This window comes from Neodiprion lecontei, chromosome 3 (assembly GCF_021901455.1).
Source record: "Neodiprion lecontei isolate iyNeoLeco1 chromosome 3, iyNeoLeco1.1, whole genome shotgun sequence".
Taxonomy (NCBI): Eukaryota; Metazoa; Arthropoda; class Insecta; order Hymenoptera; family Diprionidae; genus Neodiprion; species Neodiprion lecontei.
The window spans coordinates 126096-142294 of record NC_060262.1 but is presented as its reverse complement, the minus strand read 5'-3'; the positions used below and the strand labels follow the sequence as shown (position 1 = coordinate 142294).

Here is a 16199-nt window from a genome sequence, read left to right as displayed (position 1 = left end):
CCTCTTTGCTGCGCGGCATAGATTGAATTCACGAGGCTCGCTGTCTTTAAAAATTCTTAGTCAGTGGTTTCCTGTTGGCTATCCCGGCTATCCGCTATACCTATTTATTATTACCCCCACTCTCCTGTACACTTGGTATACATTTATACCTATGTTGATCACTGATGTTTATAATCCATTTGTTATAAATTCATCGCGACGACTCCGAACATCGTTCTCCATCGTTGTCATCGGTGCCGAAGCTTTTGGTTTGCTGTTAACTGCTGTTATGTTCCAATTGCCGTATAATTTTTTCTAATTTCCTACAGTGTTGTCCTATACTGCATTGCCCATCGGTCACGCAGATCCCCGCAGACTTTTATTGACAGACAGGAATACACTAATTATAGAATTGTCGAAAATTGCGATGGCTGGTGCTTGCGGAATTAAGTCATCCACTCATCAGCACTAGGAACCTAAAGATACAACGTTCATAAATAAAATTGTCTGTGGTCTTGGTCAAAGATGGACGAAGCAAAGTTTTTAAAAAGGTAGAGTTTTTACTGGCTGATCAGCCTTCTATAGATTATCCTCCGATGCAAAATTATATGACAATGACAGCTGTCTCTGGAACATGTCCGGATAGAATAGGTGAGAGAACAGGAATTATTGTTCATTTCTTCCTTGCTCAGGCTGAATTTTTCTGTTTCAGGAAAGTGAGATCCGGCAACTTGGATGTTCATCCAACTGAAAAGGCTTTGGTAGTCAATTACGACGTGGAAGCATTGATTTTAGGAGAACTTGGTGACCCTATGCTAGGAGATCGCAAGGTATCGATACTCCACCTTCCCAGTCTATCCTCAACATAACCGTTGTCGACTATGCCCACACTGGACATCTATTGCATGTACCGACTCCCATGGAACTAGATTTGTGTTCTTTCATTGATTTCTTATTCGATGAGTGCACGGTATTGATGTGTGTACCTACTCATCAATTTGATCGATACATGGCAATAGTTATATATCTATTACTTGTTATGTATGAGTTTGATCAAATACAAAGTGTCCTGACGGTGTGAACATGGTCGTCAATGATGAAAGTACAAGGGTAATCACCTTGTTAGTTATAGGTCAGATTATATATTCACATGTATCGACCAATATTTTAGGAATGTCAAAAGATAATACGCTTGAAAAGTTTGAACGCTGATACAAACGTAGCTCTCCTCGCCAAAGAAGTTATGGAAAAATGCAGTTTGATTCATGGGTCCAAGTTACGAGAAGTTGAACAACTCATCTATTATCTGCAAACTCGTCGGACCAATGATGAAGGTAGGATAGTTCAGTGGAGAAATTTTTTATTCATATTCGTATAATTTTATTGATGAGTTTCTTTTAAATTGTTCTAGTTGAGGATGTGGGTATACAACTTTCACGGCCAGCATCTTCTCATGCAACAAACACAGAGCGCAATGTTGACATCGAGAGAGCCATTATTAGCAACATTGACAGTTATATTGAACTTATGTACGAAGAGATACCAGGGAAAATTAGGGGTTCGTCTCTAATTCTACAGCTCGCCAGAGTTCCGGACAACTTGTTGGAATTGACAAAGAATGGTCAGTAACATGAAATGAAAAAGATATCAAATATATCGGGTATTCCCCCTTTTACTTTGTACTTTTTTAATACATTGCAAAACAACGATACAAAACAAGAGAGTACAATCAACAAGACTTGTGGGAAGTGATTTGGTTGAAAAATGTATCAAGCTTCTACAGATTTTCCTAGTGGTATTTACAAATTCCTATTTTCTCTTGTTCTCAGAATCCCTACTGAGTGCACTAGCGAGAGTTCTGAGAGAAGACTGGAGACGCAGTATCGAACTATCCACTAACATAGTCTACATATTCTTTTGTTTCTCAACTTACAGTCAGTTTCACAGCATAGTACTAGAATATAGGGTAAATTCAAAACGTTCTTCTCTCTTGTATAACGAGCAGCTTGTCCCGTACGTTTCAGATTTATAAAATTTTGGATCTATTTCATCAGATCGGCTCTCTATGTATGGACATAATTGACTTCGAGCTTGGGCGTTATGACCAGTGGAAAGAAGACATGGAGAAACGGCGTCGTCATTTTGAAAGTACAACAGGCCTCTCGCTTTTTCCTACTGAAATTGGTAATAACTTGGATAAAAAAGCAATAGTCGGCGATGAGATCTGGAATGCAGATGGTCCCCTTGACTTTGAAGTTAAAAGAAGATCCGTCGAATTGACAAGTTCCGCTACGGACGTTGATGTTAATAAAATGAAAGAGGACATTGAAAAAAGTCGTAAAAAGTTTAAAAGTTTGACAAGAAAACAGGAACAGTTATTGCGAGGTAGGTGACAATGCTTTGTTCTTAAAGAAAGAAGCTATTTAAATATGCATGTACTTTATGTTTAGTTGCCTTCTACCTATTATTGAACATTGCGGAGAACACAGAAGTGGAACGCAAAATGCGTAAGAAGAACGTCATTGGGATGCTCATCAAGACATTAGACAGAAGCAATACGGATTTGCTGATATTGGTTGTGACTTTTCTCAAGAAATTGTCTATATTCCGCGAGAACAAGGACTTAATGGTATACCTTAACACCTGTGGCTCACAATTTTAATCATTCAAATATCCTCTGTGTTCTCAATTGCCAAAGTTGCATTGAACTTCTGTAATAATTTTAGGCGGATCTGAATGTAATTGAAAAATTACCGAGGCTACTACACAACAGTAATTCTGATCTAATTCAAAGCACTTTGAAGTTATCATTTAATCTTTCATTTGACACAAAATTGCGGTCAAAGATGATACGGGTAGGACTGTTACCAAAGCTAGTCACGCTGCTGATTCAAAGTAAGTTGATTGAAGCATCATACGAAAGTGTATCCTACGTTCTATGCGATGCGTCTTATAACAAGTCTGCTTTAATTTCCTTCCACAGGTGAGATCAAAAACAAAACTACAATACTCGGCTTGCTCTATCATCTCAGCATGGATGACAAAGTCAAGTCTATGTTTACATATACAGATTGCATTCCTATGGTACGTAGTAGGCAGTTACTTCAAGTCACTACTAATCGGGCCAAGGTACAGATCTAAAACATTGAATCTTGATATGCATAGGTTACCGACATGATTTTGGTGTCTAATGATAATCAAATAAAACCGGAGTTGACTGCATTATGTATAAATTTGGCCGCCAATAAACGGAATGCTCAGCTAATGGTCGAGAACAACATTTTGCAGGGGTTGATTCGTCGTGCATTTAGAACTCAAGATCCGCTAGTGATGAAAATGATACGAAACATATCACAGCACGATTGCACCAAGGAGAGTTTCATTGTGGGTATTCCGTAGGAAATGTATGAGTATTTAGCCATCCACTGCCTTCCTTTTATATGACAGACTTTGTATGTTACAGGAATTTGTTGGCGACTTTGCAACGGCTCTGACTCAATCAGAATCGCAAGATTTCGTGCTGGAAATTGTTGGAGTCCTTGGCAACTTGACACTTCCGGATCTTGACTATTCACAAATACTACGACGATGCAATCTAATACCTTGGATAAGAAACAACCTTGTGCCTGGTAAACAATTTCTGTTCTGTACAGAGTCTAAAGAATTAAGATTTGGAGAGCGTTTTTATGTGATTGTCGAACGCCAAAGTTGACATGCTCGTGTACTTCTTGGTAGGTAAAGCCCAAGACGATTTGGTACTGGAAGTAGTAATATTTTTGGGTACGGCAGCTTACGACGAAATGTGCGCCCGATTATTGTGCAAGGCCGATATTTTACTGTCCCTGGTGGAATTACTCAGAGGTTTGTTTCAGCCAGAAGGCAATAATTTAATAAATTTATAATTCATTCCGTCTACGCTTATGACTACAAAAAATTCTCTTCATAAACAGCAAAACAAGAGGATGATGAAATAGTACTACAAATAATCTACGTATTTTATCAAATTGCTAAACATGATTCTACAAGAGACTATTTGATTCGAGAGACTGGTAATGGTAAGTATATTTATTTTCTATTGATGCTTTCAAGTATTGCTACAATCCGTGATTGACTCGTTCGTCATTTATTTCCAGAAGCCCCTGGTTATTTGATAGACTTGATGCATGATAAAAATCCCATGATCCGAAAGGTATGCGATGCCTGCTTGGACGTTATTGCGGTAAGTTGTTTGTCGAAAGTTGTTCCCTCTTGTTTAAAGCTAGGACTAGGATTACACCAAAATAATATACTCGATTATTTCAGCTTTGCGACGAAGACTGGGCAGCTCGAATTAAAGTTGAGAAATTCCGATCACACAACCAACAATGGTTGGAGATGGTAGAGTCTATTACATTGGACCCTACAAATCACCTCATGCCAGACGAAGACGATAGCCTCCCACCATTTGCTAGTGGAGATCTTCTCAAACATACAATGCTCTTTCCAACCAGTAAATAATATTTACAAGCATTAAATATATTCAACATACTGTAAAGCGTGGAAACAAATTGTTTCAAAATATTTCCGGCAATTGATTTTGAAACGACGTTTAATACACCTTCTTTCAGGTAATGCTGCTTTGTTTAATGCAGACGATGTCGATGTTGTGGCTAAAAGCTTATCGGATGCTTCGGAGAATCCTAGCCGACCAGTCAGTCGGTAAGTTAAGAAAGATGGGCAGCTAAACAAAATTAACCGCAGTGATTTGATAATTACTGAAATACAATTTAGGTACACTAGAGATTTAGATGAGATGGGTGAACTAACAGCTGCCCGCTCCAGGTCCCGACTGTCCATTGGTTCTGGGATTGAGGACTTGTGTGTCTCGAAAATGAAGTGTAATGAATTCAATGCCTCTCACGTACTTATATAATGGCTGGTAATTTGAATAAATTTCTATTGCTGATCTCATTACATTATCACGTATATAGGTAGATATACAAGTAGAAGTAGCGATACGTTAAATTATTTATTCATACTTAGATATTGTACACACACACACGCATATACATATTGATTTATTTATTCCCTTTAGAATAACATTGACATTTGCAAATGTTATAAAATATGCAGACTTGCTTTTCTCTTGTTTTCAATAAAGCAATATTGTTTGAGAAATGAGGAAAATAACTATCTTACGATCATAGGTCCAATCAAGTTCCAGGTGATTAATCATCATAGCAACAATAAAATGCCCATGGATGTTTGGCTTTCGCCAGAAACCGGAGCTGGAATTGATCAGGTTTAGTTGTTACGGCAATCAAAGCTCAAAACTTGACAGTGTCTGTTCGCACGGTAGAGCGATTTGCAATATACAGAAGATGAATGTGATAGAATTGGAATCAGTCAGCAGCCCACTGTACAAGCATAGCATAGCTCCACGTTTTGATGATTTGCTGGCTAACTTTAATTCAACTCCATTGGGATCACTCTACAGTGCAAATAAAAACAGAGCAGAAACTTTGAACTCTGTTGATTGTGAAATTAAACTCTTTTATCTTACAGCATGTATCTTACAGTTATAAAATAAGTTTAGATTACTTATTACAATTATTTTGGACACATCGAATTGTCTAAATAAAAAACATTCCGCCATGGCAGAGCTGAGGCCGCTTCAAGAATAGCATATACGATGATTTTGCTGTATTGACTATTGCCATCGATTATTATCTAGATGTGGAAGCGATAAGACAGAGATTCAAAATTATGAGAAATTTCAATCGATGACAAGTGAACACGTGTTTGCTGACTAAAGCGCAATTCTACCGGGTTAGTAAAAACAAAATACAGGATAAATGGTTGATGGTAAGGAAATTATACATGTTTGGTTTTTCTCTTATCTAAAAATGATTAGTTGACAAACCGTGTCCAAGTGCACAGTTTGTAGCACGACGAGGCATTCAGTCATATTGAAACAACAGGTGTGTCTGCCAAAGTGAGATTACCCTGCTAAGAGGAGATCCCGAGACTGGTTGTTACTCAGCTTATAGAATGCTGCAGGAGCTCTTCTCGCGGAAGGGGTTCGACTTTTGTGAGGAGAATCCGACTAACAGGCAGTCCTCTTGCTCGTGTTCCGTGATATATTTCATTATATCCTCGACGGCCTTGCTGACGGTGATTCGCCTGATCGCAGCCTCGCGACGAAGCTGCTCGGTAACCTGACGTTGCTGTTGTAGATTCGTAACCATCATGTCCATAACAGCCGTATCGGACAGGCCTATTGTTAGGGCGTGGCGGTACACTCGGGCGATGAAACACGGCCTAGAGGCCTAAGGGTTTCGCAACGGAGACGGTTTCACGGCACCGATTCCAGGGGTGAGACTTTACGACTTGGTTCTTGGACGTTGTTGCGAACTGCGGGCGTCGGTCGACGGAAAGGGTTGAACTCGATCTTCGGTAAATTGCCGAATCGCTCGCCACTGAACGAGTATTCTTACTGCCGTTGGCTTAGTGAAATTTGTACGGAATCCAACAGAGCTTGCCGACTATGACCGATCTATGTATGCATGTGCCTACACACATATGTACGTAACGTACAATACTAAACACTTTAAAATAGCTCCGGAATGAATATGTGTGTACAAGATTATCAGCAATCGCGAGTAATGGCGGCTTCCTGCGGCTTCGTACAAAAGGTACAAAATGTTCGTTTGACGCACGAAGTTTGACGGCGACACGATGGGGGTTTTTAAAAGTGCAGTGGCACTGACTAAGGACTATTAAAGATGGTTTACCCTAACGGGATTTTATGTATCTTATGGGATTGCTTGTCAAACGGCCTCCACCGATAAAAAAGTTATCGGATTGCCACACTGTTATCCTCATATTTCTATGCATATTACTGACGTTCACACATGCATTTTTTGGCTTTTTTTACCTCGCAAGCCAGAAACAGATAAGGGAAGTTCCCAAACTGGCACGAAATCACAATCACGAAATATTGTTTATAGCTGGCTTTCTTTAGTAGGATATGCAATGGCTTCTCAACGCTTCCGGTTTCCATTCATCGCTGCTAGATGTTCGAAACTTCTGCGCGACTAAATTCATAAGCAAAAGTTCATTTCATTGGGTAAAATAAATATTTCTCAAATGGATTCTTTCCATGCTTATGCGTGGAATTAAATTTTTTGTTTCTCCGACGGCGGACAATTTGTGCAGTTGGTATGCTGCGAGCATTGACCAGAAGTTGTCTGTTCTTGCAGTTTCGAATCTATCGCCGGGGGTGCGAACGTTCCGCAGTTTCAGTTACACCAAATTTGCCATAAAAATCATGCCATATTGCGTCTTGACGGTTTTATATTGAGTACATGCTGATCTAAGTGATTTACATGGCGATTTCAGGTGACTAGAAAGATAATTGTGAGTGTAAATATTCGTTATTTTAATATACAAATCGGTTGAAAAAAAACAAACATCACGATGCCCGTTGCCCGGTGTAATACCGAAGGATGGAAATTTTGTTCGTTATTTACACATGTATGTATACTGTACAGAATAGAGATGAGAGTATTTTCGCGTAATATTGTAGGAAATTTGTCGGCAATAGCTAAAGCGCATTGTAATTGGCATTCATCATCAATGCTTTGTGAATGTCTTACTTCGTGGTCAACGGACTTCGGCGGGATTCGTGATTTATAATGGCGGCGTTCTGGGTATAAACAACTGACAATCGGTGGAAAATTTCTCTTCTTGCCGCCAATTTAACGGACGGGTTTTGGCGTGCCGTTACCGTATCGTCGTTAATTGTAGTTATTGAAGTGAAAGAAATGTGAAAAGTAGCCGTGAATACTCTGTTTTACATTTGCAATTTTTCGCATGCAGGGATTCAGGCCACAGAGGTATGAATATAGCACAACTGGCATTGCGAAGTCGTTTAGGCTATGGAAAATTCACCGTGTCAATTTTCAATTGTTGCAAGCTAAACTCAGATAACATTCGAAATCATTTACACAAGTCCCAATCCTCTGTACTCGATCGTTTAATCAAAATGTAGTCTCGATGAATCCTAACAAGTGCAGCGCGGAATTTAGAAAGCAGTTTTGTTCTATTTGTGAGGTGAAAAATTGTCGTGAGTTTTCCATCGGTGATATTCTTTGCCGTTTATTCAGTGTTTTCCATAGAACTGTAAAATTTATTCAGTGTCTTCCACGGGAATATAAAATTTATCCAGCGTCTTCTACAGGAATATAAAATTTATGCAGTGTTCTTAAGAGGAATATAAAGTTTATTTAGTGTTCTCCACAGGAATATAAAATTTGTTCAGTGTTCTCCACAGGAATATAAAATTTTTTCAGTGTTCTCCACACGAATATAAAATTTATGAAGTGCTTTCCATAGAAATATAAAATTGGTTCAGTGTTCTCCAGAGGAATATAAAATTTGTTCAGTATTCTCCACAGGAATATAAAATTTGTTCAGTGTTCTTCACAGGAATATAAAATTTTTTCAATGTTCTCCACACGAATATAAAATTTATTAAGTGCTTTCCATGGAAATATAAAATTTGTTCAGTGTTCTCCAGAGGAATATCTAATTCACGACAGAAAGGATGCACTTCGGATGGTGAGGCTGGACCGATTATCAAGTTGCAGCATGGGTGAGTCGCATGAATTTAAAATCACTCATTATTTCTGGCTGTTAGCTATTTGAAAATGTTCGGTGGTACCATATCAAAAGTGTTGGAAACTCGCTCTTGTAATTTAGTCACTAATGTCACCTATAGGTCACGGCGGCAAAAGTTTTTAAGCGTTTCAAATGTTGGCAAAATTCAATTGGGCGACTTTTTAGCTTAGTCTGATAATTAATTTTGTTGAAAAATTAATGGCTTGTAGATTTGAACTAATTTTAAGGTGAACTATTCAGCTGACAAGCAAATGTCCGAGTCGGTGCGCATTAAGATGATTTCAAAATAAATATAGTTTCTGTTGCATTTTTTCCGAATCCAGAAATATTTTATATTTAATTCTGTTGAGACAATTTTTAACACTTAACTTTACAACAAACAGGATTAATTACTCAGCATATACTTTGCGTAATTGAAGGGAAACTAATTAGTTTTGAACTAGTATCTGAATATATAGTTTCCATGTTGGAGCTTTACATATCATTTGTTAAGAACAGGTTCTTTTGTTCCTCGTTTTTACGGTTTTGTTGAAATGTGGGGATAATCTTACGCCATTTATAACATATTGATTCAAGGTGGACTGGATCAGTTAAGATTTCTTTATAATATACATGAACCTTGTATAGACTGTATACTTTATCCCACGGTGTAAAGATATATAGGTGTAAGTTTGTAAAATTCACTAGCTGGCAATACTGAGTCGAGCTCGGAACGGAAAAATACATTGAAAGCATGATTTTGTTCGCAACTTTTTAATCGGACGACAAAACGTTTGGCTTTGATGTAAGCTGCTTTGATTTCTCACCATCATGCACTCTATGCTCGTGAATACGATGTATGTATGTACGTGAATCAAAATATTGAGACACTACATGGGGCTAAAACGTGGGTCGTCGTTGATGAAATTTCTTCACTGAACGTTGCCAAAGATTCGCGTATTATTTTGAAATGGCCGAAAGAGCGCCGATCTTCCAAGGCACGGAAGTAACAGCAGTGCCCTACACTTACCGACTCAATCGAAACAAGTGCGTAGTTTGTTCGTTCACCGCAAAACTACCGTGGCACTGCTGTCGATCACCGAGCGGTACGAGCAGGCACGAGGTGTAGGACGACAACGACAGACGACGATCTACGCTTTGTGAATTGGTGTAAGTCGTTAGTGAAAAATTGCGTCGAAAAAATGGCTCTGCACGTTCCACAAGCGCCCGGAGTGGCTCAGATGCTTAAGGATGGAGCTCGCGTAAGTATTTGTAATTACGGTAGTATTTTTTTTACTTCCAGTAACCGTAACGCGATTATAAATCGGCCGGGTCACCGGTGATGCGTACCGCGTGTGGGCGCGGAGGTACCGACTCCGAGAACGTTCCATCCGAGATTCGTCACCATTTATGGGCAAAATTTATTTTCAATCACATAAAATCATTCTCGTGCCAGATAATTTATTTGTTTGACGCCCGCGTTAGATATGCTATTTTTAATGTATTTCTGCTTTTCAAAGTATTTTTCAGGTTTGGAAGAAGCTGTTTATAGGAATATATCTGCCTGTAAACAATTTGCGCAAACGGTCCGTACCGCCTATGGGCCAAATGGCATGAATAAAATGGTGATAAACCACATTGAAAAGTTGTTTGTCACAAGCGATGCTGCTACTATTATTAAAGAGCTGGAAGTCGAGCATCCGGCTGCAAAGTTAATGGTCTTGGCCTCGGAAATGCAGGAAGCAGAAGTAGGCGACGGAACAAACTTTGTCATTATCTTTGCTGGGGCCTTGCTTGAAGCAGCTGAGGAACTTCTCCGCCTGGTAAACTTCTTGTTCTGCAGCTACGTCAGATCTGTTATGCACGTGCATGAGATTCATTTCAGTTTAGTTTCATATTGTCAAGTGCCTGGCGTTTGAAAATAATATATGAAAAGTTGCCTACAAATCGTGATTCTATTTAACAAAGAAAAATTTAAGCAACAACTCAAATATGAGTTCCTTGAACTATATTTGTTGAACCCATAATCTCCTTTTCCAGGGTGTAACAACATCGGAAATAGTTGAGGGTTACGAGGTTGCTTTAGAAAAGGCACTAGAGATCTTGGGGTCGCTAGTTGTTTACAAAGTCGAAGATTATCGCGACAGTGCTCAGGTACAGAAGAGTATAAGAGCGGCAATAATGAGTAAGCAGCTAGGGAATGAGGATTTTCTCACTTCTCTCATCAGCAAGGCATGTATATCCATTATACCGGAAAAAACAACATTCAACGTGGACAACGTTCGTGTTTGCAAGATATTAGGCGCAGGTCTGAACTCCTCCCAGGTCGTGCAGGGGATGGTTTTCAGAAGGCAGGTAGAGGGTGACGTAACAAAGAAACTGCGTGCGAAAATTGCGGTATACACTTGCGCTATAGATATTATACAAACAGAGACAAAAGGAACTGTGCTTATCAAGTCAGCTGACGAACTAATGAAGTTCTCACGAGGTGAGGAATCGCTCCTGGAAAATCAGATTAAGGCTATAGCCGATTCAGGAGCCGAAGTTGTTGTTTCGGGAGGGAAATTCGGAGATATGGCTCTTCATTATATAAACAAATACAATCTGATGGCTGTACGACTGCCGAGCAAGTTTGATCTTCGTCGTTTGTGTAAAGCAATTGGAGCAACAGCTCTCTCCAAACTGGTATGCATCTTCAAAATTTGACTCAGAAGATCATCTACCAGTGAAAAATAGATACTATTAACGAGAATCTATAATTGCCACGCAATCTTATATAATTTTTAATTTTATCCATAGACTCCACCTTGTAAGGAAGAACTCGGATATGCAGATACAGTTCACATGGACGAGTTAGGGGATACAGCAGTTGTTGTGTTCAGGCTAGATGGGAATGAAAGTCGCATAAGTACAGTAGTCGTTCGTGGATCGACAGATAATTATATGGATGACATCGAGCGTGCGATAGATGATGGAGTAAACACGTTCAAGGGATTGACAAAGGACGGACGATTTGTGGCGGGTGCTGGAGCAGTTGAGGTTGAGTTGGCAACCCAGGTTGCCGCTCATGCCGACACACTTCCCGGTTTAGAACAGTACGCTGTAAGAAAATTTGCTTCCGCTTTGGAGACATTCCCAAAGACACTTGCTGAGAACAGTGGTAATCGGGCATCTGAACTGCTGTCGAAACTGTACGCAGCTCATAAGGACGGAAAACGTAACTACGGCTTCAACATTGAAGTGAGTGTTCTCATTACTCGGCTTGGTGATTTGCTCAGTGATAAAGCATCGAGATTCGATAAACTTATCCATTTTTATTTTGTCCTATTACAGGGCGATGGGCCTGTGCTCATAGATGCCGTTAATGCTGGGATACTGGATCTTTATGTAGCTAAACAGTGGGCGTTGAAGTACGCTGTTGGAGCGGCATGCACCATTCTGAAAATTGATCAGATTATCATGGCTAAGCGTGCCGGAGGTCCGAAACCTCGCGCTGGTGGTCATAATAGTGATGATGAAGATTAAAGATTTTCATAACCTCACGATACAGTGTTCAGGGTAATTTTTTCATACCTATACCCAAATATGTTCAGTGCGATGAACATAGGAGGATCGAGGAAAAACTTATTACACTTACCTTGTTGGTATTGCCTCTAACTTGCAAATCTGATGAGAAAACCAGGGAAGCTTTATTATTTTACTTCAAGTTATGGGAGATAATGTGTGCCCTTGTAATACCGCAAATAATGTGATGAAATATTAGCTTTTGCCATTTTGTACTTTTGTCACAGCAAGACACACGCAAACACATTCACATTAGCTTGATTATTAAGATGTATCGAAATATAAATTTAACAAATTTGATATAGTATGCAATCCTTCGATTCGATGCTCTAGTACATTTTATTGAATCATCGCCATTCAACTAATTTTTATTAGAAGCTAATTTCTCACAAAAATCTTGTCGGAAGTGTTATCAGAATTATTTATCTATTTTTATTTTCCATTCCTTTTAAACACAGAGTTTAAGTTATACTGCATAGGTGATAATATTTCCATCGCAGAATTTTCAATCATTCAATTTTATTCAAACATTTACATAATTCTTTGTATGATCACATATGAATAATCACTAGGGGTTATTAGATTTAAAGAAACTGAAGAAATTTAAGTCACCAGACAAACTTTGTAGGTTTGTGAAATTTATTCGGAGAAGACGGCCGCATTCGCCGATTGAATCTGAAATCTATGGATAAGGCTTGTTTTTAAAATAAAGTCACTCTAAAGCATGGCGGTCAGAGTTCAAGAATGAACACTGACGTTGATTAAAATGGGACTAGAGCCAGAGAATAAAAATGCTTGAAAGACTTTGGGTGTGTTTGACGCTTGAACTCGAACCACTAGCTTCAGCTTCGTATGCTATAACTGATGAGACATAGGTCCACAAGGTTTTAAATAATTTCTAACCTGTGTAAAAAATTCCCTGTTGCGGAACCGTACGCCGACGGCTCTGATTATGCGGCCCTGTGAGTTTTCTCTGGTAAAAAAAACAGCAGCCACGGTAAAATAATGCAAAGACTAGCCTCACAAATACTTCGAATACCTCCAGAAGCATAAACAGCGTTATTCCCAAATACAAGCTTAGGGCACCTCCGAGAGAGCCGACAAAATTTTGCAACTGGACAAATATGGTGGATAATCAACATGTTATTGACTGAATATGAGAATATTTACCTTGTAAGTTGGATGCTGGTCGATAGATTGAACTCTGAGGTTTTCAAAAAATACGTCTATCGTTAAAACGTTCTGAAGAAGAAGTTGTTTTTCACGGACCCGATAATCTGACCGATATTTCTCATACTTGCAGGCTCTTGCCATACCAAAACGTTGAGCTACGTCACACTGGTAAAGAGCATGCTTAGATTCTTATTAAATTCACACATCTTACTGGCTAGGTTAAATGGGTTACCCAGTGTCAATCTTGGATGGTTTTCAGTTCATACATCTATCTATGTCTCACCCAGTTATTCTCATTCGGCCATGCAGCTTGGGAAATTTTCATATTGTAAGTAATTTCTCTGAAATATTCATACAAAGAGGTATAAGGCAATTAACTTTGTCATTGTTCAATTGAGTAACGCTGAAATTATTCTACTGTGCTAGCAGCAACACAGGTTTGACTACTAGCATTGCATGTTAGTTTCCGTGTCATTTCAATTATCTGGTAAAAACCTGAGATAGGCATAAAAATATACTATTTACAACCTGCAATCCATATTGCAGCTACACTCGCGTGTTCGTGTTTCAAATTCTTCGAGCACCCGGCCAACACAGGCGTAATCCCGATCTGTTGACAGTTTTGCACAAAGTTTCAATTCTATGTTAATACAAGTAAAATTGATAAACCTGTCTGATGAGTGGCAAAATTTCCAACTTTTACTGTATTCATACTCAAGTTTAAGGTCCTGGAGTTGAAACTTACTGTCAGATGTTAAATTGCAAGGCGATACACCTGTGGATATATCCATGTAAATTGGATGTGTACATGAACAGAAATCTTCAAATGCAAGCTGCAAGCATATACGTTGGCACTGCTGCAATATTTATTGATTAAAGGTTAATACTGAAATCTTTACTGCAATTTATGGGTAAGTGAAATACTTTATTCATTGGTATCTCAATAAGAAATCCAAAATGTTTGAATTTTCAGTACAGGTATCTTTAACATACCTCCATCGAATATCTGTAAGCATCTCCAACCTTCGCTTCGTACCACGTTCGTTCCCATCCTGAGGTGCAGTTTGTTATATACGGAAGCTTCTCTCTGGTAACTTGAACCTGTTTCATCGGTTGGCAGGTTAGCATTTGTTGAAAATTAATGTGAAACTCATATGCAGAACACTATGAAGTGGCAGTCAATTAATTGTTACCAACCTGTACGAGAGCAGTGCTGGTGGCCGTGTGCGGTGGTATTGTTAATCCATTCTCATTTGGTAGGGGAAATTGGGAAGGAGGATGCACAACAACCCGTGCCCCAGCTCTGGGACTCAGTCCTCCTCCAATATAATTTGACTGGTCCAGGAACAATTCCATAGAGAGTCCTAGGCATCATTTGATGTGTTTGATGTGTATGATAAATAGTCAGCAATGGGTACTTTGTGCTGTCTGCTTTGCCTTACCATAGTCTTTGCCTGGCATTACTGTCCTCCTTGTTGTGGTGAAAGTAAAACAATTACCGTAGCTAGTACTCGAGATGGTTTTGAAAAATCTGTGGAAGGTCGGATGTTTGTATTGCAAATACAATAACTGTTCGAGTAAAACTAAAACAAATTACGAGAACATTGTATTATATGAATTCTATACACGCACAATGTAATGTTACTGCAGGACTTGCCGCTGAATGTACAAGCTCTTATAAATCCTGTAGCATCATGACCCATTGCGATGCGATCTTCTTCCGTAAAGTTTGCATATAAAGCTAGAAAGTTCATCAAGTCGTTGAATGATTGAGTTTGATTTATCTGGGGCTTAATCTCTTCTTCGTCCGTTGCACTGACAGTTGGTGTTGCTAGACTGGTTGGAGCTTCCGAGGTCTGTAGGCTTGCAGAATTGCGCAATATCGTGCCACCAACCAATCTTAGGGATCATATACCAGCACGAAATCACATAATATAGAAGTACTGAATTGCCTTGACACTAAAATATGTACTTCATACGTAGGTAGTTTAGCAACATCAATCATACTTATTAGCTACATATTGCCAGGACAGAACTCTATTCATGCAATCCGAAACTAGTACCTACCTCGATGACTTGGTTCCATCGCTATGATTTTCTGCAACAGTGTTCGCATAGCTGTTATCACCTGTATATCGATAAACTGTGTCCATTTTTCCCTGAGGCAGATACCTTAGTGGATCATTGTCTATCCACAATTCACCTACTCCTGTGTTCACTATGAGTAGCAATACCGAATGATATTGTGTATGAAATTAGTTGCGGGTGTAACGTGTTCCAATAATGCTTACAAAACTCCGAGTTTATCTACTACAGATTGCGTTAAAATATTTCTAAATCACAGCGTACAAAAATATTCTTACCGTGATTATTTCCTACATTGTTACCATTGTCGTTATAACGGTGGTTACTCCGGGTCATTCGGCGAACCACACTGCAACTTGTCACCTGGTACAGTCTAGTAAAATCGATCGTATATACTTATAGAGTGTACAACTGTAGATAAATATTGACTACCCTTGATTATTATTCATTACTCGCCCAAAGACTAAGATATAATTATCTGTACAGACCTTTCCAATTGATTGCCAAGTTCGGTTCCTCGATTTCGACGAAAGAGTCTTCTCAAGTTAGTGCAGTGAACGCGATTCAAATTGCATACTGTGACAGCAGGAAATGGCAGGGCGGTGGCCTGTTTCAAGTTCATAGCTGTTGTTACGGGGTATGAGAGGTAATCCATGCAACTTACGTAAACGTCGCGAATTGTACATGCCAACCCGATCTAACCAAGGTAAGTAGGAAGTTTGTGTTATGATTCGTTTATCAAGAGTATTTGACAATTT

At 39.1% G+C, this 16199-nt stretch overlaps 4 protein-coding genes across 6 annotated transcripts; 2 read left to right on the top strand and 2 right to left on the bottom strand.

The window, feature by feature from the left end:
- The first annotated feature begins 86 nt into the window (after window positions 1–86).
- LOC107224779 (kinesin-associated protein 3) lies at window positions 87–5587 on the top strand. 3 transcript variants are annotated; one of them, XM_015664961.2, is made up of 17 exons: window positions 87–530; window positions 692–809; window positions 1151–1313; window positions 1391–1600; window positions 1809–1945; window positions 2034–2364; window positions 2430–2608; window positions 2706–2874; window positions 2963–3063; window positions 3145–3363; window positions 3443–3608; window positions 3715–3840; window positions 3930–4034; window positions 4116–4198; window positions 4282–4468; window positions 4587–4677; window positions 4750–5587. In XM_015664961.2, exons 1-17 carry the CDS (start codon window positions 505–507, stop codon window positions 4889–4891), a joined length of 2553 nt encoding a protein of 850 aa, XP_015520447.1. In that variant the 5' UTR covers window positions 87–504; the 3' UTR covers window positions 4892–5587. The 3 variants fall into 3 exon arrangements, with proteins under 3 accessions (XP_015520447.1, XP_046591797.1, XP_046591798.1); XM_046735841.1 differs by having other exon boundaries at window positions 88–530; window positions 4113–4198; XM_046735842.1 differs by having other exon boundaries at window positions 494–630; window positions 4113–4198.
- Window positions 4969–6708, bottom strand: LOC107224780 (guanine nucleotide-binding protein subunit gamma-1). Its single transcript, XM_015664962.2, has one exon. It carries the CDS (start codon window positions 6213–6215, stop codon window positions 6003–6005), a length of 213 nt encoding a protein of 70 aa, XP_015520448.1. The 5' UTR covers window positions 6216–6708; the 3' UTR covers window positions 4969–6002.
- A 3014-nt stretch (window positions 6709–9722) lies between these two features.
- Window positions 9723–12483, top strand: LOC107224790 (T-complex protein 1 subunit theta). The gene is made up of 5 exons (XM_015664977.2): window positions 9723–9881; window positions 10140–10442; window positions 10660–11304; window positions 11419–11859; window positions 11953–12483. The coding sequence occupies exons 1-5, from the start codon at window positions 9822–9824 to the stop codon at window positions 12142–12144; spliced, it is 1641 nt and encodes a 546-aa protein (XP_015520463.1). The 5' UTR covers window positions 9723–9821; the 3' UTR covers window positions 12145–12483.
- Window positions 12484–12629: 146 nt separating this feature from the next.
- Window positions 12630–15964, bottom strand: LOC124293722 (degenerin mec-10-like). The gene is made up of 12 exons (XM_046735848.1): window positions 15930–15964; window positions 15720–15814; window positions 15424–15574; window positions 14989–15255; window positions 14799–14887; window positions 14554–14720; window positions 14350–14457; window positions 14102–14213; window positions 13885–13966; window positions 13640–13697; window positions 13354–13521; window positions 12630–13297 (listed from the first exon to the last, which is right to left on the bottom strand). Exons 2-12 carry the CDS (start codon window positions 15775–15777, stop codon window positions 13082–13084), a joined length of 1476 nt encoding a protein of 491 aa, XP_046591804.1. The 5' UTR covers window positions 15778–15814; window positions 15930–15964; the 3' UTR covers window positions 12630–13081.
- Between the last annotated feature and the right edge of the window lie 235 nt (window positions 15965–16199).